Source organism: Notamacropus eugenii, chromosome 1 (assembly GCF_028372415.1).
Source record: "Notamacropus eugenii isolate mMacEug1 chromosome 1, mMacEug1.pri_v2, whole genome shotgun sequence".
NCBI classification, from domain to species: Eukaryota; Metazoa; Chordata; class Mammalia; order Diprotodontia; family Macropodidae; genus Notamacropus; species Notamacropus eugenii.
In genome coordinates, this window is record NC_092872.1 from 414,378,135 (window position 1) to 414,403,226 (window position 25,092).

At 51.8% G+C, this 25,092-nt stretch overlaps 1 protein-coding gene and 1 long non-coding RNA gene across 4 annotated transcripts; one reads left to right on the forward strand and one right to left on the reverse strand.

The window, feature by feature from the left end:
* The first annotated feature begins 1,175 nt into the window (after positions 1-1,175).
* Positions 1,176-24,340, forward strand: DBN1 (drebrin 1). 3 transcript variants are annotated; one of them, XM_072631171.1, is made up of 15 exons: positions 1,176-1,536; positions 9,797-9,852; positions 10,236-10,348; positions 14,169-14,243; positions 14,349-14,495; positions 14,606-14,683; positions 15,051-15,202; positions 15,368-15,431; positions 16,364-16,423; positions 16,631-16,748; positions 18,446-18,586; positions 19,096-19,242; positions 21,122-21,750; positions 22,492-22,594; positions 23,245-24,340. In XM_072631171.1, the coding sequence occupies exons 1-15, from the start codon at positions 1,451-1,453 to the stop codon at positions 23,313-23,315; spliced, it is 2,040 nt and encodes a 679-aa protein (XP_072487272.1). In that variant the 5' UTR covers positions 1,176-1,450; the 3' UTR covers positions 23,316-24,340. The 3 variants fall into 3 exon arrangements, with proteins under 3 accessions (XP_072487272.1, XP_072487273.1, XP_072487274.1); XM_072631173.1 differs by lacking the exon at positions 1,176-1,536 and adding an exon at positions 9,152-9,493; XM_072631172.1 differs by lacking the exon at positions 18,446-18,586.
* On the reverse strand, positions 5,357-9,097 carry LOC140518773 (uncharacterized). The gene is made up of 3 exons (XR_011972009.1): positions 8,180-9,097; positions 7,602-8,059; positions 5,357-5,643 (listed from the first exon to the last, which is right to left on the reverse strand). It is a non-coding gene; the product is annotated as an uncharacterized lncRNA (long non-coding RNA).
* Positions 24,341-25,092: the final 752 nt, after the last annotated feature.

Genomic DNA, 25,092 nt, shown 5'->3' on the forward strand with positions numbered 1-25,092 from the left:
AATCTCTACGTCTGTATCTTCAGTTGCCTATAAGACATTTTCACCAAGATAATGGGGGTGGGTGGGGTGTGAGCAGAGTTGGCGATGAGAAGGGGATGGAGTTAGTGATCCTCGAGGAAAAGGATAGAATTCTTTGTTGCAAATAATGACTCTTTGGGAAGGGGAAGGGGAAAAATAGACGTGGGAATTTAGATGATGTAAAAACAAAAGACATTGGTAAAATTTTATTTCAAAAAAGAACAGAATTGGGGATATGAATGGGGACAGACTGAGGACTCAGACAGGGATAGGATAGGGCAGTGATAAGAAATGGCGTAAGAAGAATTGAAAGGGGTTTGGGGAAAAGATAGGAGGATGAAATCGGGTTAGGGATAAAATGGGTGGAAGATGGGCTTGAGAATGGGAATGAGGATATGTAGAAGATTCAAATTGTCAAAGGCAGGGATACAATTGGAGATGGAATGGGGATACAGATGATGATGGGGTTAGGGATGGGAATGAGTTGAGAATAGTTTTGGGAACGGGGTAGATGGGGAAAAGGGATGGTGACAAGATTAGGTTGGGGATGTTGTTGAGAATGGGGTTAGGAATGGGTTGAGGATGAATTGATGATTTGGATGGGCATGGGCAAGGGTTGGGAATGGGATTGGCATGGGGATGGTGTTGAGGACAAAGTAGAGATGAGAATGATTTGTGAATGGCCTGGAGGATGAGGTTGTGTGTAAGAATGGAATGAAGACAGAGGAAGGATGAGGGGGATAAAACATGAGAATGAGCATGAGGATGGACTAAGGGTGGGGACCGCTTAAGATTGGCATGGGTCCAGGGATGGAGGGAGGGACCAAAAATTCCCTGGGCTCTAGCAGAGTTTCTGAGGGAGGTAGGGAGAAGGAAGATGCCTCAGATGGGTGGGGGAAGGCAGTGATGCAGCAGTGTTCCCATAGTACCTGTGCTGTATGCCTGACCATGTAGTGTCACTGGAAAGGGGTCAGTGCGGGAGGACAAGAGGGTTCGGAAGTGGTGGGGCTGGGGGTCAGGAATCTGGACCGGAAGAAGGCCGTTGAGGGTGGGAGGGTAGGGGGCGTGACTATTCCTCCTCCCTCCCACCGGGTCCCTCTTAGGTAGAGACTGGCGCTAGGACCGAGCGGAGTTTGGGCCGGGCGGAGCATCGCGCCCCCCACCCTCCTGCCTCTCCTTCCCCCCTCCCCCTTCCCTCCCTGCCCAGCTTTCTCTCCCTCCCCTCCTTCCCTCCCTCCCTCCCTCTCTCCCCTCCCCTCCCTTTCTCTCCCCTCCCTCCCTTCCCCTCCCCTCCCCCGGCTGGGCTGTGCTGGGCTGTGCTGCGCTGCAGTGTCTCTCTCCGAGGCAGCGGCAGAAGCAGCGGCCCGATCCCTCGCCGCTTTCTCGGCTCTGGCCTCGGCTCCTCCGCAGCCCCCGGCCCGCCGGCTGCACCATGGCCAGTGTCAGCTTCAGCGGCCACCGCCTGGCGCTGCTGGCGGCGTACCAGGAGGTGATCCAGGAGGACTGCCCTGCCGACTGGTGAGCGGCGGCCCGGCCTGGCCCCCCGAGGCCCCCAGCCCTGGACCCTTTGTCCCTAGCCCGCCTGGGCTCGGGGAAGGGGGCTACCTCTTTGTGTTCCCGTCCAGTGGCGGGGAGAAGGAGTTTGGGTGGGAGCCGGAGCCTGGGCGGGACGGGGGCTTCGGGGGATCCCCAGGAGGGCCCCGGAAAATGGTGCATTAGGCAGAACTAGCCCGGGCCCGAGGGGGGAGGGGGCCGCCTTTGTGCGATCCGACCAGGGAGGGAAAGGGGGTCCTCCGGAGGGATGCTCCGGGTGGGGCCGGGCTCGGCCCTGTGGGGCGGGGCCAGGAGCTCGGAGTTGGGGTGTGTGTGAATGGGGGGCTCGTTGGTCGGAGTTGAGCCCTAGGTGGGGGAGGGCTAGGAAAACTCGGTTGGGGTATTGGAGATTAGATCCAGATGTGCAGCCCCGCAGGCTTTAGAAAGCTCCAGGGGATCTTCTCCCTTGGTGACTCCCGGGCCCTGTGTCCCCGCCCGTCGACTAGCTCCGGGCAGGTGTGTGTGTGCGCGCTCCTGGGCCAGCCAAGGGCACCTTCCAGTCCAGTTGGCTGGGGTTTGTTGGGCGGGTGGGTGGGTGGGAGTGTTATCTGTGGCCGGGGCTCCGAGACACTACTGCCCGGCTGAATGAGGGCCCTGGCCCGGCCCGGCCCTAGCCGGCAGCACAAAGGAAGGAGGGAAAGAGGGAGGGAGGAGGAGGAGGAGGAGAAGGAGGGCGCGGTGGGGAGGAGGAGGGATCGAGGGGATGTGTCAGGAGGGGAGGGGGAGGGGAAGGTCTGGGGCTGCTATCTGGAGATTAGGTGATGGGGGAACCCTTTTCGAGAGCCCCGCCCCCCCGGGGGTGCATCTCCATGCGCACCGGCCCTTTTCTTCTTGAGGAATTGGGTCGGGGGAGTCCAGCCTGGGGCAGCAATATTGGAGGCATGGATTTAGTCCCAGGAATATCCCTAGGGATCTTAGAGCAGGGAGAGAATCTGAAGGATATTCCTGATACCACCCCATCATCCTCATCCCAGCTCGGAGATGCCATTTCGACGCCCAGAACATGAGCCCCTCCCCACCTTCTCTGCTTTATTCCATCTCATTCTCTTGCTCCCATGCCTTCCTTTCTCTCTCCTCAGACCCTCCTTTCCCTTTCCCCAATTCCTGTGGATCTTAGGAGGCCATGTGCGTCTGGACCTAGGGATGGAGGGGAGGGGCAAGGAGGGCTTGGATCTTTGAGTCTGGAGGAGTGAACCCCAACAAGCTTGTCTTAAGTCTGGGTGGTGAGATGACTCAGTTTCCTATTCTCTCTAAAAGGGGCCAGTTCTCTGTCCTGGTGCTGGGGTTAATATGGTGATATCTGGGAGGGGAAGGCTGGGAGGATGAGTGTGAAGAAACTAGAAAAGCAGAACTGTGGGGTGAGTTATAGAAGAACCCTGGGTACAGGGAGTAACCCCACAATAGTCTAGTTATGTTACTGTGTGTTTTGTACATAGTAGGTTTTTAATACGTTTGCTGAATTGAATAGAGAACAGACCAGGCTCCAACTCTGTGCTGAGATTGGTAGGGGGTGGGGCCCCTGGGGACAGAATTCCCCGCTGGGCTCTATACAGTGGCCTCAGTCCCACTCTGGGAGTCCAGGTCCAAATAAGAGATAATGGCAGGCCAGAGTATCTAAATCCCAGTGCCATATGGATGCCCTTTGTCCTGAGCAAGAGAGAAAGGCACAACAGCCGTAACTCCTGGGACCCTGGGTCTAGAGGGGTCCCAGTAATAATTTGTGACAGTCTTGAGTTCGGGGGAATCAAGTTAGCCCTAAATCTGGAGGATGAATCCTACTGAGATAGTAGTGAGTGTGGAGGATTAACCCTAATGCACTAGCCCTGATTCTCAGAGTAGGGGTAGTGAATTAACTCTGAGCCCTGTAAGGGAACCAACCTAGCTGTGAGTCTAGGGGGGGAATTGATTCTGGGCTATGTGTGAGAGAGAGCGATCAGAGTTAACTGTGAGTCATGGGGTCGGGGAGGGAGAAAGCTAGCCTTGACCCTAGGGTGACCGCCATGAACTAGCCCTGTTTCTGGGTATACAGTGAGGTAGCTCTGAGTCTGGATGGTTAGTTAGTTCAGGGGACTAGCCATGGGTATATGAGGCAATGAGATAGTGCTGAGTCTGGAAGGAACCCCAATGAGTTAACTCTGCCTGTGTGTAGGGGAGGGGCAGTGAACTAGCTGGCTGGTACTGGGGGAGGTGGCTACAAATCTGGGGGATTTGTGGAGAGGGGTGGGGCAAGAGGCCTTCAGGAGCTGGGCGGGCCCCTCAAAATGGCTTCAGCAGCTGGAATTCCAGCCCCAGCTGCTGGTCTCAACACAGCCCCGGGAGAGGCTGCTGCCACCTGCTGTGATGTGGCTGAAGGTTCTGTCCCTGCCCTGGACCCTTGTTGGGGAGAGACTCCAAGGCTTAGAATCATCATTCTTCCCTTCATTTTCTGGGTTGGGGTTGGGGTGGGCACAAACCTGGCTATCACTGGGTGGGAATAGTCTTTTTTCAATGCCCTGAAGCTCCTTGGGAGGGCGGGGGTACCACAGTCCTGACTCAAGCCCCATGTATATAGCTACTACCTAACATAACTCTCCTCCCATGTTACCCCCTCCTCCCATACCCCAATTTAGTCCCTTTCCACTACCTAGAAGGGGGGGATATCTTGTTCCCTCTTCCCCCAAAGACAAGTATTCTTTGTCTAAAAGATAAGACCTAGGCTTCACCTTCTGACTGTGAGACTGGGGGAGGATTCAAAGCTTGAAATGGGGTCTGGCTCTGGGTAGGATAAGGTTGATGGGAAGTTTAGGCCTGGGGGATTTGGGGGGAGGGGGGATCATGTACATACTGGTTGCTGCCACACCAGCATTGCACCACTGGCCTGAGGCCAGGGCCGGAGGGAAATTGGAGTTACTAAAATTAGCTGCCCAGGGACCAGTTGGTAGGAGACAGCTTCTCCTTGCCCTGTCCCAAGTGCAAGGGCTGGGGCTATTGATGCTAAAGAGGGCACAGACTGGATAAGCTGTGGGGAGTGGGTCAGTCACTTGGCTTACCCCAGCCTCCCTTGGGTAGGGAGCAGGGACAACTCTCAGCAAAGCTGAGCTGACAATAGCAGAGGCTGGTGGGATGAGCCAGGCCAAGTCAGGATGACAAGGCTGGAGCCCTCACTAGAATTTGCCCAGAACCACTCTATGTTGGGCTGTTTAGGGTCTTAGAAAAGCAGGACACACTGGTGGGGGATGAATCATACCTCAGGATTCAGAGCTGAAAGGGAGCTTAAAGATCACTTAGTCTTCTTATTCACAGACATGGAAACTGAGGCTGAGAGGAGAAATAACTAGCCTAATCAAGGTTCCATAGGTTGTTAATGGGAGAGTCAGGATTAGAACCCTGCTAAAGTAGTTTTAAATCTAATTCTCAGCCTGTCTCCCACCGCCTCCCCCCCCCCCCCCATCCCCAACCTGCCTGTGCCTGAACATGAGATGAGTCCATGACTGGAAGGAAGATGAAGGGTTTAGGCAGGGACTCTTCTGACCATGATTAGAGACCTTTGTACTGCAGACTCTGGCTTGTTCTCCCTCATTCTCTTTGACCCCTGGGCCCATCCCTGCCTTCACACCCTTTGGAGAAAGCGCTCCCCAGAGCACAGTAGGGATGTAACAAATGTTCATTAGTTCATTGTTTTCCCGCTGTAGGAGAAACACTTCCATCATTGCCCTGCTTCCAAAGTGAGGACAATGCCCAGCTACAACTAGCTTTCCCCCTTGGGCTCCTGTTAGTGATAGGGGGCCCCACACCCAGAGTCTTGGCACTTAGGCCACCACAAGGTAACCTCTGTATTTTGGGGTGTAGTCATACCCCAGGTCCCACCCACAGGTCCTTGATCATTAGAGGCACTGGATCCCCAGGCACTGGGCCTTCTGCCTCCATGGGCAGCCTACAGAGCCCAGTCCATGTAGCCAGATCAACTTTATTCGTCAACAGCCTATGCGTCACAACCCATCTGGATTAGAAGCAGGGTTGAGGGTAGATTCATTTGACTTCAGGATGGTAAGACTGAGGGAGATAAAGAGAACAGAGACCTAGGAATCAGAAGGCCTGAGTTCAAAGGCCAGCTCTGGATGACTTTGGGAAAGTAATTTCCCCTTTCTGGACCTCAGTTTCCTTAGGTGAGATATCACTGAGCCTATGGAACCTGGAAGCTTGTATCTCAGGCTGTAAGTGAATTAGGGAGGGGCCCCAGAGTCCTTGGGAGGGGTTTTAAGGAGGGACAGTCTAGTCTTGGGCAGACCTGTGGATAGTGTGTTGGGCAGTTCTGGAGGCAGACTTCTTTCTCCAGCTTTAGTTTTGTTTGAATGGAGGGTGAGATAGAGACAGAGTGGAATGGAGCTCTTGACTCTGTCTCTTCCAGAGGTGCAGAATGCCAACTTTGAAGGGCCCAGAAAGCAAAGATGAGGGAAGCTGCAGACACTGGGTGGCACTTAGGACACAATCAGGGCTGATCTGAGGGAAGGTAGCACTGAGCTCCAATCCCAGCCCAGGGGACCCATTCCAGGTAGAAAACTTTTAGTCCTGGGGAGGCTAAAATGGACTTGGGCTACTTCAAAGAGCCTGGGACAGTGAAGGAGCTGGTTTTGAGGGCTTGGCTCTCTCTGAGACTAACAGAGCTGATCCTGGAGTAGGCCAGAGATCTGGAGATACCCTGCTTTCCACCCTCTCACTGCCTGGTCAGTCTGGAATGGGACCTAAGGAACAAAGTGGACTGAGGTGCACATGAGGTTTGAAGATGACTCAGCTGGGTCAAGGTTCATTTCTGACTGCCAGGTTAGGTGTAGGTAGCTACCACTTTAATAGCCCCTCTGCGGAGATTATAAGATCATGGAAGTTCAGGTTGGAAGGGAATTTAGAAGCCATCCAGCCCAATCTCCTCACTTTACAGACAAGGAAACTGAGGCTCAGAGAGATTAAAAGATTTACACAGTCACCCACACAGTTACTGGCAGAGTCAGGATTTGAACTCAGAGCTTCTGACTCCAATTCAGTGCCCCAATGGGTTTTTTGAAGGCATTGTGAAGGAAAGTCCTTTTGCAAAATATTTCAGGGCCCTTGGAATTTAAATACCAACCCAATTCTGCCCCCCTGGCAGAGCACTGGCAATTCTGTCCCCACTGCTGCCTCCCTATGTGTCCTTATACAAGTCCGTTTCCCACTGTGGGTCTTAATTTTCTTTTCTGGAAAGTAAGAAGGTGGAGGCGGGTGGAAGGGACCTTTGCCAGTTCTAAGATTCTGTTTTCAGGATGGAGGACTAAGGAGTGGGTGGCTAGAAAGGCTTTCAAAGGGGCCTGGCTGGGGCTGGAAGGGAGCAGCAGCTGTCTAGGGCCCCCTTGTTCTGGCTTGGGCCACAGGTGGGCTTTCATAGAGACATAACAGCTGCAGCTGATCTGGTAGCTGCCAGGAGCTAGCTCTCCAACCCCACACAATTCCTTTCTTGAGGGTCTGGGGGTGGGGTAGGACTACCCAGAAGGAAAGAAGCCCTCAGGATCCTGATGTCACAGGAAATGGGCTTTGTAAAGGAAGGAAGGGAGGCTAGGGTTGGATCTGTCAATCACTGGTCTCCTCCAGATTCCCTTCTAGCTCTTATGGAACTTTCTCCTCCACTCTTTGCCTCCATACTCTCAGCAGCCCTAGGGGCACACAGATCTAGGCCATCTGGGCAAAAGCAATTTTGATAGGATCAGAGGTTTAGAGCTGGTAGAGACTTTGAATTATTTTACAGATAAGTCCCCTCCCTTCACCCGGGGCAAATGACTTGGCCAAGGTCACACTGGGAATGAAAGACAGAGCCAGGATTAAAACTCCAAGGACTCTTCCACCATACTATAGTAAAGACAACACCTTAAAAGCTTATAAAGAGCTTGTCCAACACCCATCTCAAGAAGCAGGTTGTGTAGGTATTGTTTTCATCTTACAGATGAGGAAAATGAGACTCAGAGAAATTAGTTATATTAACTCACCTCTTTGTAGTGGCTTAAAAGTCCTTTCCCTGTTAGGTGGTGCAGGGATTATTTCCATTTGATAAGTGAAGTAACCAACCACTCTGTGTGGGAAAATAAGGGGCTAGGTAGACTCATCTAAGTATGGGAAAGGATTGGCCTTTGTTTCCTAGCAACTTTTCAGGGTCCTAGGCCTCTCATTTGCCTATGGCACACACACACTTGCTGGTGTGAGGGTATTGAGGCTAGGTGGACTGGGAAGCTTTTGGAGCCTCTCCTTTTGTAGGAAGGTACTAGCTAAGCCCCGAGGCCAGGGGAACTGGCCTGAAGAGGAAAATGTGATGACTCATTATCAGTCTGAGTAAAAGCCAGGGGTGAGGGCTGGACTGTGGAAATCCCAGAGGCCTGCTTTTTCACCACTCCCTCACTGTGGACTAGGGAGAGATCCTTAGTATCTGGCCTGCCTCAGCTTCTTCAGTCTGCAAAACAAAATCACCAAATGTCAGTCACAGAAGCCAAAACCCTGAGGAAATAAGAGGAAAGGACTGGTCCAAGAACACACACAAAGTGAATGACAGACTCAAAACTAAAGTCCAAACCTCCTGACTATCCAGTCCAGGATCTGAAAAGGTTGGAGAGATGAGAATTGTATCAAACAGGCCAAGACTGATAGTGAGGCTGCAACATCAAGGATGGGACTAGAAGTTTGCTGGTTAAAGAGGGGCTAAGAAACTGGAAAGGTTGGGGTGGGGTCAGGTTTGCTGAGAAAATTTCTAGGGGAGGAGATGGAGAGAAGAGAGGAATTCTCTAGCTGGAAAGTGGAAGTGGACAACTGGACCAGACAGGCTCCTTTTTGCCCCAGTGTAGAGGGTGGGTAGACAGGGAAGAGCCTGGTTTAGGTTCTACAATTCCCCCTAAGGCTCACTGCAGAAAGGGAAGTGGCCCCTTTGGGAAGGAAGGCAGGGTATACCCAAGGGGTGATCAGTCTGAGTATAGATAGAAGGGTCCAGATTAGGGATAACGAATAGAGAGGAGGGTGGGGGGAAGAGGGGGAAGAAGGCTGGATGAGAGTACTATTCCCTACTGGAAGTCGGGGGCGGAGGGGGGGGCAGCTTAGGAGGGGGCTTGGGAGGGAGTAGTGCCCAGCTGACTGGGAGAAAGACTGACTTGGAAAGGGGGTCTTGAGGCAGGAAGGGGACTATGGGGTGGGGAGAGGAAGGACCCTTCCATTCAATGTCTCTGTGCCATGGCAGAAGGAAGGGGGGTTTTGGGATCCCTGGGTAAGAGGCCGCCCACTTTTTCCAGGCTCTTTGTGTGTGAGCTTTAGCTCAGCCTGGGCTGAGGAGTTGGGCCCGAGCCCGACGGCTGGGGGTTTGCCACATGCGGGGAAGAGGGAAAGGGGGAAGTGCGTTTCCACCTCTCTACCCAACCTTCCCCCCTCGGTGGGGGTGGGGCGCGCACGCGGGGCGCGGGTACCACAGCACGGGCCAGGTACCTTCCGAGCCAGCCAATGGGGAACGAGAGGAACCGTATCCAAGGAACGGTATCCAAGGAACCGTCTCCATGGAAGCGCCGTCGCACACCCCAGCGGCTCATTGACTAGGGCACCTGTCCTCAAACCCCAACCATTATGACCCAACCTGGCCTGGTCGGTAAAGGCCTGGCCCCTGGGCTCGGAACCCTAGCCTCCGCTCCTCAGGCCTTGGTGTCTCTGCCCGAGCCTGGCAAGCTGCCCTCTCCAAGCTGGACCCCAGATCTAGGGCCAGAGAAGCGTTTTCTTGCGGAGGCAAGGGTCGGCCGACCCCGACGGCGAAGGGAGAGGAGTGGGAGCCCTCGGAGGCCAGCGCTTCCTGCCTCCCCCGCTCCTTCCCTCCCTCCCTCCGAGGAAATGGCCCTGGCTGTGGGTTACCATGGTAACGCCCAGTGCATTGGCCCCATCGGCACCCCCCGCCCCAGCTCCTTTCTCTGCCTCCCCCCGCACATCCTGCCGGCTCATTCTCTGAGACTACTCTGGTCCCCATACGAGCTCTGCTCAGACCCCGCCCCAAGGAGGTTCCTGGCTGTCTTGGGCTTGCCAGTGCTTTCCCATTAGCCCCCCTCCTCCTTCTCTCCATCTTCTCCTAGGCCTGGAGAACAGGGGTGGGCGTGGAGGGGAGGGGCGCTGAAGCCTGCAGAGTCATTGAGCCTTTCCCCCTCTTCCCTCCCCCCCTCCCCAGGGCTCTTTACACGTATGAGGACGATTCCGATGACCTCAAGTTAGCAGCGTCAGGAGGTAAGAATTCTCACCATTCCTCATTCCAGTCTTCTCCACCCCCCACCCCCTCCTCCTTTCAGCTTTCTCTTGGCAGTTTTATTCTCCTTCCCCTTAGTTCTGGATTTTTTTCTTGGTTTTCCCCCAGGGAAGTAATAATCATGAACTGGAGCCTCCTAAATCTAGCAGAGGGGTTGAAGAGAATTGGCGGTGGGGTAGGGGGAGGAACCAAAGTGATCTGATGACAGACTCTAGGAGGATAGTGGGTCAGACCTACCCTCCTCCCGGACAAATTTTCTCAGCACTCAAGACTCCTCTTTTAGGGAAGAGTTGGGAATTTGGGGACTCACTCATTTGCAATGGTCAATCTGACCCACCACCCCTATGTCCTCTGCTTGCCTCAGGGGGTGGGCTACAGGAGCTCTCTGGCCATTTTGAGAACCAGAAGGTGATGTACGGCTTTTGCAGTGTCAAGGACTCCCAGGCTGCACTCCCCAAATATGTTCTCATCAACTGGGTATGTGTTGGACCAAGGGGATGGGATATGTGGGATGACACTACTGGGTTTAGTCCTGGCTCTGAATTCTGCCCTGTGCTATTTATGTGTCTTCAGCTAGTCATGTCACCAGTCTGGGTCTTTGTCATCATCTGGAAAATGAAGTTGGATGGACTAGGGCATAGGATTTTAGCATTTAGAGCCGGAAAGAACTCTGTAGATAATCTAGTCAAACCCTGTGTATTCCTATTCCCCTGGGGTAGAGAAGGGATGAGACCAGACCAGGAAGTTGCTCTAAGGTGGCTGGGAAGATAAATTTATGTGTAACTCATGAATAATCCAGCACCCTGAGCTCTGGGCTTATTCTGACCACAGGCAGCCTTGAGGGCAGCCCCCCATCCTTTACTTCAAATTACCCCCCACTCACTCAGTTTATTCTGTGAAACCTCAGCATATAGGTCAAATATAGTTCATGTCTAGAGCTTTATAGCTATGTACATAAGACATTCCAGTTCTTACACAAGCACTCAAGACAGCAATACATTTCAGATACAAAATAGCCTTTATAGTATCTTAGAAAATGTAGAAAACATAGTGGACTCACAGTCTCCCCTAAACAATCGATAAGATTTTCTTCCTTTGGTGAGTCCCATTAATCCCCAGGGTTCTAAACTTAGGAGTTTACCAGATTCCCCTGAAAATATATGAACTTGATACTCCTAAACTCCATTGGACTTGCACTGTCTGAATAATTCACAGTGATGGCAGAGGTCAAAATCTAGGTATTTGCTCCTTTGTATCACTGTGTCCCTTCCTTGCTAATAGGAATATGATCCCATTTTCCCCAAGAGACTACTAGCACCCATCAATTTCCCCTTCTTTCAAGAGAAGGCAAAACTCTGGGATTTCAAAGAGGCTGACACTTCTCAGCAACACCCTTTCTCCATCCAGAAGCCTGGGTCACTCCAAGTTTGAATTGCTAAAAGACAACCCCAAGGCTTGAGTTGTCCAGAAACTCTTCCTAAAAGGGTGGATTGCAGAACTCAGGGTCTAGGTATCTTCTTCTCAGGCCCTATCTCAGGTTTAAAACATACAATTAGCAGCTTTGGGGGAGCAGAGGGACTCCACAAAACACTTAGCCCTTCAAAGAAATCACTAGATCATAAATCTGTACCTGGAAGGAACCCTAAATCCCACCTATTCCTGGGGTCTGAGTCTCTTTTAACTCTGTTGCTTTGATCCCTGAAAATCAAAAACAGGAAGGAAAGAACATAAAGGGCCAAGCCTTTGGTGAAGGCTTGCTTTTCTAGCTCCAGCCTGAAGAAGTCTGAGGTAGTCGGGGATGAGACACTAAGATTTGGCAGCCCTTAAGCACGGCCAAACCGATACTTGGACAAAAGCATAAAGAGAATGCTTATCAAATTCACTAATGGCACAAGGCCAGGATGATTAGCTGGATAGTTAGATGTCAAGCAGGATAGAAAACTATAGCTAATACACTGGATGATAAGAATCCCGATCCAAAAAGATCTCAACCAGCCAGGCTCAACTGAGTAGATGAAATTTGATAGAGATAAGGGTAAAGTCACAGAATCTCGGATTTGGAAGGGCTGTCACATACAATCTAGTCCAAAGTGCATGTCAGTAGGGGCCTAATATCCCAGACTCTGGGCTTTCACAAAGAGGATTCGTTTGAAGGAAAGGATAGAGGGAGAGGGTTTCTACGAGTCACTTGGTTTTGTTGTTGTTCAGTCTTTTTTATTCATATCCAACACCCTGTGACCTCATTTGGGATTTTCTTGGCAAAGTTGTTGGAGTGGTTTGCCATTTCCTTCATCAGATCATTTTACAGATGAGGAAACTGAGGCAATTGGGTTAAAATGACTTGTCCAGCGTTACACAGCTACTAAGTATCTGAGGTCAGATTTGAACTCAGGAAGAGGAGTCTTCCTGACTCCAGACCCGGCACTCTTATCCACTACACCACCAATAAAACATTTATTAAGTGCTTTTTATATTCTGGACACTTTGCTAAGCTCTGAGGACACAAAAAAGCCCAAAAGAGAGACCCACTTTCAAGGAACTCACGGCCTAAGGGGGGAGACAAGTAAACTAATAGGTACAAGTAAGATATATACAAGATAGATCGGAAATAATCAGATCTTTATCTCCTTGACTTGTTTTGCCCCCACTCAGAGTTTCCTCTCAAAACCTCAGAATGTAGCTCATTTCTAAGAGACTTAGGTAAAAGGCCCCCATCTTATGTGAGTTAATGCTATTAGATACAGTACTGCCTTTAGTTTACCCCACAGACAGAAAGTAGAAAATCATATTAATCAAGATATTATTCTTCTCTTTAGTAAATCCCATTTTCCACCCCAGGAACCTAATTAGACCTCCATTCTTATAATGCTATCCTGGAAAGTTATACACTTATTTGTTTTTAATCAATTTCATCTGTTCAAATTGGGGCTGGATAGTAGTTTGTCCAAAAAAGATCTGAGGGTTTTAGTGGATCACAAGCTCAATCTCAGCCCACAGTGCAATGATGCATTGAGAGACTATTCATGATGTTCAAAAGCTCTGGTCAGAACACATCTGTTATTGCATTTTGGGTATCACATTTTTGGAGAGTATCCAGAAGAGGGTGACCCATATGGTGTGGGGATTGCAAATTGTGCCATAATGTGGAGATATTCAGCTGGGAGGGAGAGTCTTAAAGATACCTGGCTTCAAGTATGTGGAGGTGGGAGGAGGTTCTCCCTTCCTTCAAGAAGCACCTTAGGACAATTTTAAGAATACTGGATTTGGAGTTGGAGGGCCTAGGCTCAAATCCTGGCTCTGTGTGACCTTGAGTAAGTCACTAAGCCTCTGGAGGCCTTAGTTTTCTAATCTGTAAAATGGGGAGTTGGACCCATTAGCCTTTAGGTTCTCTTCCATCTCTATATCTGTGAGCCTTTATTCTTTCCCCTGGCCAGGGCCAGCTATGATTAGACTTTTTTACTCATCCCAAAAGGGCAGAACCAAGAGTTGGAGGAGGAGGTTGAAGAGACAGATTTCAACTCAATAGAAAGAAAAACTTCCAAAAATTATTGTTGTTCAGTCCTTTCCAATACTTGGTGGGTTTTTTTGGGCAAAGATACTGGAGTGGTTTGCCATTTCCTTCTCCAGCTCATTTTACAGATGAGGAAACCAAGGCAAACAGGATGAAATGACTTGTCTAGGTCACACAGCTAATAAATGTCTTGAGAATGAATATGAACTCAGGTCTTCCTGACTCCAGGTCAGGTGCTCTACCCACTCTTCCACTTAACTGCCCATTTCTGACAATTAGTGTCCTAAAATAGCATGGAGTGCCTTGGTGGGAGGTCTTCAAGAGAAGGCTGGATAACCACTTACTGGACATGTTGTATGAGGAGGGTATCAGGTGAGGAAGACGGTGATGCCTTTCTTCTGTTAATTTTTTCCTATTTTTCTTGTATGTATCTTCTTTGCACATTTTTGCTTGCTTGCTTTCTGTCCCATTAGATTGTGAGGTTCTTGAGGATAGGGACTGTCTTTTGCCTTTCTTTGAACCCTCACCAATTAGCATGGTGCCTGACAGATAGTAGGCTCTTAGTCAATGCCTATTGGCTCTTAACTGGATGGCCCTTTCAGGCTTTCCTGGAATGACTGGGGAATGGGGAGGAACTGAGGGATTTGGACCCCAGGCTGAGTCTTGAGCTCACTTCTGCCTTTCCAACTGAGGGGCTGGAACATGGGTAAGAGCCCTTCCAGAAGGCCACCTGTTGCCGAAGTTTGGGAATTTGCTGCTGAATTGTCCCCTGTTCTTCTCTGATAGGTCGGTGAGGATGTGCCGGATGCCCGCAAGTGTGCCTGTGCCAGTCATGTGGCCAAGGTGGCGGAGTTCTTTCAGGTGTGGACTTCAGGATGAGAGGGAGGGAGGGGAGGGAGATGTGTACCTGCCTCAACATCACCCCTGGGCCAAGACCCCTCTGAAGTGAACCTGGTTTCTTCACAGGGTGTGGATGTGATCGTCAATGCCAGCAGCGTGGAGGATATAGATGCTGGTGCCATTGGACAGCGGCTTTCTAATGGCCTGGCTCGCCTGTCCAGTCCGGTGCTGCACCGACTGCGACTGAGGGAGGATGAGAATGCTGAGCCTGTGGTGAGCTGTTGCCTCCTATCTGGCCCCTCCCAGGCCACTCCCAGCCTAGCTTAGGCTCTGCCCACTATGTCCAGCTGCTTACCTATCTCCTCCTTCTCCTCCATCCCCAGGGTACCACTTACCAGAAGACAGACGCTGCTGTGGAGATGAAACGGCTTAATCGGGAGCAGTTCTGGGAGCAGGCCAAGGTAGGGCCCTAAGAGCCACTTTGAAAGCCCCCTACTCCTGAGCAGTGCCCAGTGATTTGTCCAGTTCCTCTCTGGTCCCTTCTTCCCCATTCCTTGTGTCTTTCCTGGTAGGGCCTGGAGCCTCCTAGCCTTTCTTCCACAGGCCTTTTCCTCTGCTTGAACCAGGGGTTTCCTGTCCCTTCCATTCCCCCATTGTCCAGGAGCTCTCACCCTCCCAGCAAGTGGGGCTAGAGCAGTCGAGGAGGGTGGGTAGAACAGATCTCCGCATATGCAAGGGAGGGTGGTTTTAGGAGCAGGACCCTAACTGGGCCGAAGGGGCTCCTTAGGGTGAGAGCTGTGTGACTGTGTGCCATGGCTGGGGTTGCAGAGAGAAGAGGAACTGAGGAAGGAGGAGGAGAGGAAGAAGGCCCTGGATGAAAGGCTGAAGTTTGAACAAGAGCGAATGGAACAGGAACGTCTCGAACAGGAAGAGAGGGAGAAGCGATACCGGGAGAGGGAACAACAGATTGAGGAGCACAGGTGTGGCCCCTCCCTTCCCCCCATCCCCACCCTGGGCTGGGGCCACCTGTGTGGGACCTCCAGGACAAGTCTGGGTGGAATAAAGAACACTCCCTTTCCTAAGCATTCCTGCCCTATCCCCACTCCCTCCTGCTCCCTCTGTCATTTGCCATGCTGTACTTTCAGGAGAAAACAGCAGACTTTGGAAGCCGAGGAAGCCAAACAGAGATTGAAGGAACAGTCGATCTTTGTAAGTTCTGGAGGTGGAGTGGGTTCCCTAGGAGGCAGAGTGGGCTCTGAGTGTTGTCAGGGCCCAGCAGGGGCAGAGAGGCAGCGGAGCTGACCCTCTCTGGCAGGGTCAAGGCAACAGCATTCGCTGGGCTCTCTCCTTTGCCTGGCCCTGTAGGGGCATGGGAGTATAATAATACCTCTTGTTTCTCTAAAGCTTTATGCTGTACAAGGCGTTCCTCCTTTCATCGCAGTAAACTTGGGAGGGGTATGTGGCTTGTAATGGATGAGGATACTGAGGCACAGAGAGGGCAAGTGACTCACTTAGGAACGAACTACTAAGGCAGAGCCAGGGCTAGAATGTGGGTCCTCTGCCTCCAAGACCCACTGGTCTTTTCTCTAGACACAGCTCAAGTCCCTATGGAAAAATATGAGATACACATAGGAAAAAACTGGTATGCATAGTGACTATAAGGAGAGAGAGAGAGAGAGAGAGAGAGGACAGAGAGAGGGGGAGAGAGAGAAGGGAATGATTACCAGCTCTTGAATGGGCCATGAAGGAAACTGCCTTTATGATTGTGGTGTTTGAGGAAAATTGTTCTTCCTCCCCCGCCTGCCTCTCTTGGCCCTCTCTCTCTGCACCCACTGGAGTCTGAGAGGCTATTGTGTCAGGCCAGGCATGAAGTGATAAGAGTTTGAACCATGCTGCTGACAGCATGGAGTGGACAGGTTGCTTTGGAGGGACAGGGACAACACTGAGCTGGCAGAGGATGGGAGGAGGTAACGGGGGATAGTCCAGAAATATTAAGCCTCTGGGGCTGGAAGGACAGCAGGGTCATTGATGTACAGGGAGAGGCTGTGGAGGGGCTGGTTTGGGGGTACTCAAATAGGCTTCAGCTGCCTTGCTAGAGCTGTTTGGGGGTGGGGCTCAGGACTTTATACTTTGGTTACTAGGGTGACCATCGCGAGGAGGAAGAAGAGGCACAGATGAAGAAATCAGAATCAGAAGTGGAGGTGATGTGATCTTGTTCTGAGGTTGTGGTGGTAGGAGAGTCAGGATCCTATTGTGTAGGATTGAACTCTAAATTCTATGGCACCCCTTACCCTGGAGAGTTGAGTCCACTGGTTGGGGTTTGGACCAGAGGTCAATGCATCCCTTTGGTCTTGGGCAAGGGCTGGGATGTGATGCTGGTCCTGACTGGGGTTCCCTTGGGGCTCCAGGAGGCAGCTGCCATCATCGCCCAGCGACCTGACAACCCCCGGGAATTCTTCAAGCAGCAAGAGCGAGTGGCTTCAGCTAGCAGCTGTGAAATGCCCACCCCCTTCAACCACAGGCCAGGTATCCTCACACTCAGTATTCGGGGGCCCTCCAAACAAGAGTTCTGCTTAACTCATCCTGGCCCCTGGAAATCTATCTCCCCCCTGCCACCAAGGTATTGGGAAGGGGGAGTCCTGTAGGGGAATATTCCTTAATCTGGGCACCCAGGGCTGCCTCCACAGGGAGGAGGGCACCAGTCACTGGGGGAGAAGGAAGGATATGCATATGGTTGGCCCATCAGGAGCCCCTAACCTGGAACAAAACAGGATGCTCTCCCTCCTAGGGCCTCAAAGGGAACAGGAGAGTTCTTCCTCAGACAACAGCCAAGAAGAGGTGTTGAGGGCTGCCCCAACCCCAACCAGGTCCCCGTCCCTAAACTAAGAGAAAGGACAAAGTGGGGTAGACATGGAAGGGGGGAGGTAGAGAGAAGACTTGTTTCAGGTCTTGCCAAGGGCTCACACCCTCAGAACTTGGCCCAGGTGTTAGCATTGTCCAGAGACTCATCATGGAAGATTGCTGAGCTTGGTCCGGTGCAGAGACACTGACCTCCAGGGCCACTGGGACAAGGGTGGTGGAGAGGCCCTAGCTAGTGGCATTGAGTTACTCCTGTTGGTGGGCTGAGTGTCTGAAGCAGGCCAGCCAGAAGTAGGCAGCCTTGGGCTTTGTGCCTACCTTGTCTCCCGGCTGCCCCTTGGCACCACCCTCAATGTTGCCTGCCTGGCAGGGCTTGGGAATGAGCTGGCCGTGGTGTGCTGTGGCTGTCTCTCCAGAGGTGCTGCCCTGTGGGACTGCTGGCTTTCTGCTTTCCTCGCAAGGTGGGCTTAGGCTCGCTGGGGGCCTGGCTACACTAGCCCAGGGACCTGTACCTTGAGCTTTGAGGCTGTGCCACATTGTCAGGGTTGTTTCCTAATCCTCAAAGCAGTGTGACCATTGCCAAGGCATTTGCCCTGGCACCAAGGGGACTCGGCTTCCTCCCTGGGCTGTAGTTACCCCTTCTTACTCCAGCCTTCTGATGCCGGGGCAGGGGTGGGGAGCAAGATCTGGCCCATTCATGCATCTTCTATATTGCCTACTATTTGCTGATCTTTGGGTATAAAAAGCATGTGTTTGGGAGTGTGGGGGTAGGGAATGTCCTTCTACTACAAATCTTTGTCCTGTCTGGAGTTCTCACCTCTAGAATCTCCACTCAGTGGCCTGGCTTCATAGGCATCAGTTGGGCTGGGTTTCCCCGATCATGCTTGACCCTTTGCTGGCTGAGGAATCCTGCAAGTACTGGGGGTAGGAGGTTGTACAGGTCTGCAAGTCCCCAGCCCGACACTAATTCCACCAGCCTAAGCTGTGTTGCATGCCAGTCACCCCAGCCTTGTGATTCTGAGCAAGTCACCTAACGTCTCTGTGCCTCAGTTTCCTCATCTGTAAAATGAGGGAGTTGGACTCAGTGGCCTCTGTGGTCCCTTCCAGCTCTAGATCTGAGATCCACTGACTCTTGGGATGTCAGGGACAGGGGGTTGGAATTGCTCTGTGGCTCTGGTGTCATTATGACAGGGGCTCTCTGCTCAAGGCAAGGGCTTGTTGGAGCCCAAGTCTCCCCCCTTCCAGGGACCAAACATGATATTCATCTGAGGGTTCCTGGAAGGCTTGGGGGCAGAGGCCTCTGCAGGGGAACACTGACTCTTCTCCTCTGCTCTCTTTCTGTCTCGTCTGTCTTTGTCTTTTAGCAGGTCGTCCATACTGTCCTTTCATAAAGGGACCGGACAGTGGGCCGTCTTCCTCTTCTTCCTCTTCCTCTTCCCCTCCTCGGACTCCCTTCCCCTATATCACCTGTCACCGCACCCCAAATCTTTCTTCTTCCTTCCCATGTAGGTAGCAGCTCTCACGCCATGGTGGGGGGGTGAGGAGGGCCCCTCATCCCAGCGCCCCCTCTCCCACCTAGGCCCCCACCCCTTGCGCTCGATTTTCCCCAGGGCCACATCAATGACTACTTGTGCTTATCCCCAGAAATGACACCACTGCCTGTCCCTCCCTAGGGGCAGGGATAGCTTCCACCGGCCCTGCAGGGCTGACACCGCACTGGGTACCACTTGTTAGGTGCTCAGAATAAAGGTTTGGGAGCACCAGGGATCTGCTCGGCCACCCTGGTGCTGGAGAAGCGACAGACTTCCCTGCCCCAGCCCAGTTTCTTCCCATCTTCAGGGAGGAGTCAGAAGGCCCCAGCTGGGGCTGGAGGCGAGAAGGCCTCCCACCTGCTGCCTAGGGGGAGATGAGACGAAGGCGACCACCCAGGAGAGCCGCTCAGCCCAGCCCTAGCCCCGGCTCCCGGCTCCACTGGGACCCCTCCTTGATGAGCCTCCGTTGTTTTTCCTCTCAGGCAGCCAGATGGACAGCCACAGGAGGGCTGTAGCAGCAGCTGCCCGGAGCCCCTCTGACTCCAGCTCCGCCTCCACGCCTGTGGCAGACCAGATTGATCGGGCCCTTAACGAGGTGACATCCTCACAGCCACAGCCTCTTGCCAGAGGTGAGGGACTTGGGTGGCTTTGGGATAAGTAGGAGGGTGTTCAGTGGTACCAGGCCTCCCCTCCCCTTCCTAGACATGCACACATACGTGTGCACACATGCACACATATACACACATACATGCATACACACGCATGTACATGCACACACACACACACACACACACACACTCAAAACCTCCAAGGTGCCTGTCAAAGGCTAACTGGGCCCAAATCATAAATTCTTGGTCCAGCAGCTCAGAGGGAGAGAGGCCTGATACCTGTGATGGTTAAGCCTGAGGCAGATGAAATGGTAGGCCTGGTCTCTCCTGCAGGCTGGAGGTCTGAAGTGAGACTTCTTTGTCTTCTTAGAACAGTGTCCCAGGTGGGGAAGCAACAGCTCTGTAGACCTGGGCTTTACAGAACTCCATGGATCAGTCTCAGGGAGTCTGTACACTTGGATGGGAAAAACAAATCACATCTTGATTTTTACTCTTAATTGGTTTCTTTTGCAATCTTATACATTTTATCTTATGCATTTAAAAACATTATTCTGAGAAGTGGTCCATGGACTTCACCAGATGCCCAGAGAGGTCCAGGACACAAATAAAGGGTAAATAGCCCTGCTGGAGAGGAACCATAGAACGTTAGCTCTGGGACAACTGGAAGGGACCTAAGTAATCAAATATAGTGCAGTTTCCTCATCTTGCTCAGGAGCAGATGGGGGCGGGGGGTGGGGAAACAGACACAGAGAGAAAGAGACGGGAGAGAAAGGAGAAAGAGGAGAGATAAAGGAGAGACAGAAGGGAGGAGAGAGGAGAAAAAGGAATAAAAGAGAAATAGAAGAGAGAGGAAAGAGTGAGAAAAAGGAGAGAAGAGAGGGAGAGGAGAAAAGAGAAGAGAGAAACAAAAGCAAGAAAGAGGAGGAAGGAGAGAAAAGAGAAACAGAGAGAGGACAAAGGAGGAGAAACAGAGAAAAACAAGAGAGGAAGGAGAGAAAGTGAGAGGAGAGGGGGAAAAAAAGGGGGGAAAGAGAAGAGAGGAGACAGAAACAGAAAATGCACTTTGTCTAAGGCCAGATGTAACCCCAATGGATAGATAGTCAGAATTAGTGCCTAGGGATCTCAAAGCTTAGACCAACGTTCTTTCCACTATAATCCTCTGCCTCATATCTTTGAGGAGCCTTTTTCTCTTCCTATACAAATGACCCTGATGTCATTCTTCAGTTTGAGAAAAATTGCTTTTCTCCTGCTGCTAGGGCATAGGAGGTGGGCACTATAATCCCCCTTCCCCTCAAGTCCCTTTAGTATCATAGATCTAGAACTGGAAACTATCTCATCTAACCACCTTTTTATTCATGGGGAAACTGAGGGGCAGGGAGGGTAAGCAACCTGTCCAAGGACACACAGGTCATGTCAGAAGCAAGGTTTGAATCCTGGTTCTCTGATTCTGGAGCCAGGCTATGTGAGAGCTTTAGCCTCTCCTGGTCACTAGGGGAAGATCATTTCCTTTCCCCACCCCCAGCTAACCTCCTTGTTAGAGTTAGCTGGCCTCCTGAGATGGGACCCTTTCAAGTCAAATCAAACCAACAAGTCTTGATTTATTAGGTGCTTATTGTGTGTTAGGCACAGTGCTAAGATCTAGGGATGTAAAGAGAAAGGAGAAAGCTGAGCAGCCCAAAGACTTGCTTAAAAGGTCACAAAATCAGGATTCAAACCCAGACTGTGTGACTCCCAGTCCAGTGCCCTTTCTACTAAGGCGAATGACATTTGGTTCCCAGGGGTTCCTGAGAATGAGCTAGGTGGTTGGATGAGAGCTGCTGAGGCCAAGGCCCCTCCCTCACACCTCCCCCAGCATTCCTCTTGGAAGAATGACCTTTGCCCTTGACCTTTATGCTCCTAGAGCCCATCGTGGAGACCTTGTTGGAGAAGGAGCCTCCAGGAGAGACAGCTGGGCCCCTGGAGGACTTGGTGTTTCTGGAGACCAAAGAGGAGGTGGGGGCTGCAGATGCAGCAGTCCCAGTAGCTTCTGCTGAGAGCTCTGAGGAGATAGAGCTGGCTGAGCCTGCTGGCCCTCCTGAACCACCAGCCCAAGGGAGCCTCATCGACTTGTGGCAAAGTGATGGGGTGGTCCCTCCCGAACCTGCAGAATGGGAGCTGCAGGCCAATCTGAGGGCTCCCACTCCACCCCGGGAGGGGCCTGAGGCCATACTGGAAGAATCTGAATTGGTAGCCCCCTCAGAGCCTCCTCTTCTGGGGGAAGGAGCCTCTGAGCCCCCAATACTGCCTGCTGACAACAGTGCCAACCTCCTGAACTTCGATGAGCTGCCTGAGCCTCCAGCCACCTTCTGTGACCCTGAGGAGGGTGACCGTGAAGCCCCTGATATGGGTGGGATGGAGGGGTCCCACCCTGGCTCTGAACAAGATGTCCTGGTGGCCGAGACCCTGCCCATGGACTTGGAGGAGCTGGAGCCAGAGCAGGAAGCCCACTTGCTAACCAATGGAGAAACCACCCAGAAGGAGGGAACACAGGTGAGAGACCAGAGGGAGGCCTTGAACTTGATCTGGAGGAGACAGGAGGAGGGAGGGGTGCAAGCATTTGGGGGTTTTAGTGTGTGAGTGAGCTGTGGGCTCTGTCAATCCCCCTCTCAGTGTTCTTTCCCTGCTGGACTCACCTCATCAGTGATGCCCCCCATATCAGTCACCATCTCCTCCTAGGGCCAGATCACCCCTTCATCCTCTTTCCTACTCCAGAATTCTATTCTGGAGAAACAGAGCCTTTTCTTCTTCGCCCCTCCCTCCATATCAGGGCCTCTGAACACTCTTTTTTCCTCTTCATCCTTTATCCACACCTCACCACCTCTCTTCCTCTTCTTCCCTTCCTTGAGGCTCTTGCTGAAAGACCCCCTCCCATCAATTGCCCATATCAGCACCTTTCATTGACCTGTTCAGAAACTAATTGCCTGAGTTAATTCTAAGAGGAAACCCAAACTCTTAAGACCAAAAATGGGGGCTCCCATACAGCCTGCCTCTTTCTTTGTCCTTTTGCTCAGGACCCATACAAGGCATCTGCATTTCCCTGGCAACTTGTGATGTCATCAAAGAGATTATCTGTCTCTGGTTGCTGGGGTAATAAGCTCAGCACCTAATAGGTCCTTCCCTCCACACACTCCTCCCTGCTCCTTCCCTTCCCCCAGCCTACATAACACACCTTGGGAAAAGGTGAAACTGCTGGCCAACAGAGCCTGATGACCTTGAGTTTTCCTAATGCAGGCCAGTGAGGGATATTTCAGCCAATCACAGGATGAGGAGTTTGCCCAATCAGAAGAGCTATCTGCTAAAGCCCCACCTCCTGTATTCTACAACAAACCCCCAGGTAAGGGGTTGGGTTGGGGAGAATGGAAGGCTGGGTGACTGCAAGCAATGCTCAATTCCTGGGCTCTTAGGGGCCAGGCCTTTGGTCATGCTCAAGGTGTTTACCTGTGTAGAGATCATAGGATTTAGAGTTGTGCTCCTCCCCCTCCCCCATTTTATACATGAGGAAACTGAGGTTCAGGTCCTGGGCATTTCCCACTTCTTTGTTTAAAAATGGATTTAAGGATAAATTTGTGGGTGATCTCCATGGGTTCTCTTTCTCACCTTGATTGTCCCTACCTTAGCAAGGACTGAGCTGGGTCCTGAGAGAAGACTCCTATAGATGAGTACCATGTCAAGAAAGTGTGTATGGTGCTGGGATGGGGTAAGAGGAGAGTGTCATTGTTTAGAATATCAGACAGAATTGACATTAGCAAGACAGCTGGATTTGAACCTGAAGAACCTGGATTCGAATCTCACCTCTGCCATATGTGCTACCTGTGTGACCATGAACAAATCAAGCATGTTCCTTTTCAAGACGGCACTCTTCTTGGACTCAATCTCTATGATCCTATAAAAGATGGAGCCAGGATGAAGAGATAGGGGGTGAGAAGAGGGCCCAGCTAGCTCTTCTGCTTGACTTCTGATTCTGTCTTTTCACCCTCCTACCAGAGATTGACATTACCTGTTGGGATTCGGACCCTGTGCCTGAGGAAGAGGAGGCCTTTGGAGGCAATGTCTAGCCCTTCCGGCTGGGTCTCCCCAGGAAGACACCATGTGAAGGCCGCCCACTCTCTGGGCTCCATGCCAGCTGGCCCATCGCGCCTTCGCCTGCAGCATTTCCACCTGGTTGGTGGTGACTAGACTCCCGGCCCCTGTCCCGGAACGGGGCCACCTCCCCATCCCCCTGTCCTGCCCATGGGGGGGCCAGACTTTTATAGCTTTTCTCCCTTTTTTTAAAAGTTGATAGGAAAAGTGTACAGTTGACTGGTTTTCCTCTCTGTTGGTAGTGAGATGCTGTTCCGCACCCTGCCCCTCCATATCCCTTGGGGTTGAGGAGGTAGATCTCTGTATTCCCCTTCAGCTCTCTTGGCCTGTATCAGAGGCCCAGACCCCAGGCCTAGCCAGCCCTCCCTGGGGTTGCTTTCAAACTTCAGGGAGAATGGTTCTCCTTATACACATCCTTTTCCTAGTTTTTGTTTTGTTTTGTTTTGTTTCTTGAAAAATATCACTCACTGCATTCTCTGTCCAGGGCTTGGATAATTTGCACGAATTTAAAAACATGGCAATAAATGGCTCTGTGGGCTCTGGTTCCATGGGACCCCTGCCTCCCCTCCCCCCTGGAGTAACCCAGCTGGGGTCAGGCCAAGGTGGAGCCCTCAGGCCAACACGGGTTAGGGTGACAGGAAGGAGAATTCTCTTATCCCTGTAATGGCTCCTGAGTGAATGGGAGGGGGTCTCTACCATCTGCCATCCTCCCCAGCCCTGGCCTTTCAGCCTTCTCTAATGTTGCCCTCCTGCTGGGCAGGTCCCGGGCTGGAGGCCTCTCTATGACTCGCATGGCCCCCTTGGCCCCAGCTGGGCCATGGGAAGGGCCTAGGTAGTAGGGCTGTTGGGGTACTCTCCCCCCAGGAACCAGCCCCCTTCCCCAAACTGCCCTCCTCTTGTCGCTTGGTATCCTTTTTCACGTTTAGTAACTGTTTTTGGAAAGCACAAACTTCTGTAATGGCGTGTGCTCATGTCTGTTAATAAAGAAATCCAGATCCAGGCCCTGGCTCTGGACTTCCTAAGGGCTGGGAGGGCAATCCCAACATATCTTCCCCATCCTCCCTCTCCCCCATTTCCCTAGACTATTCTTCACCCCCCAGCAGGCATAACTGGTTGAGGAAACAGGCATGGGGCATCCAGGTAGAGACCAAATCAGGAGCAAAAGGAGAGCCTGGAGATAAGGGAATTTACACCAGTAGGAGGAACTAAAGCCCCCAATTATTTGTACTAGCTCTTGTAACACAAGATCATTGTATTTAGAAGTGGGAAGGACATAAGAGATTGTGGGATCATAGCTATAGATTGGGAAGGAGCCTCAGAGGCTATGGAGTCTGAGGAAACTCAGAGGTATCAAATGACTTACCCAAGGTCACAAAGGTTGTAAGTAGCAGAAGTGAGAATTGAATTCAAACTCCACCCGTGTTTCCCCCAATCCTGTGTTTTTCTTACCAAGACCGTTTCCCATAGGAACCTCTGGCCCTTTGCCTGAACTGGGAAGAGAAAAAGGAGGGGGTCATTGGCCCAAAATGTGGATCAAATGTAGTGTAAGTTGGTTGGATGCTGGGCTGTCCTCTCTGTCCTGTGACCCTAACATGAAATGGATAATTCTCAAATCAGGCCTGCTTCTCCTACAGAGATTGGAAGGAACTATGCCAGACTTAGTAGTGGATCCTGAGGCCCTTGGATGACTATTGATCACCACTGGACCCTGGAAAAGCAGTGTCTGGGATGGTGCATAGAATCATAGGGTTT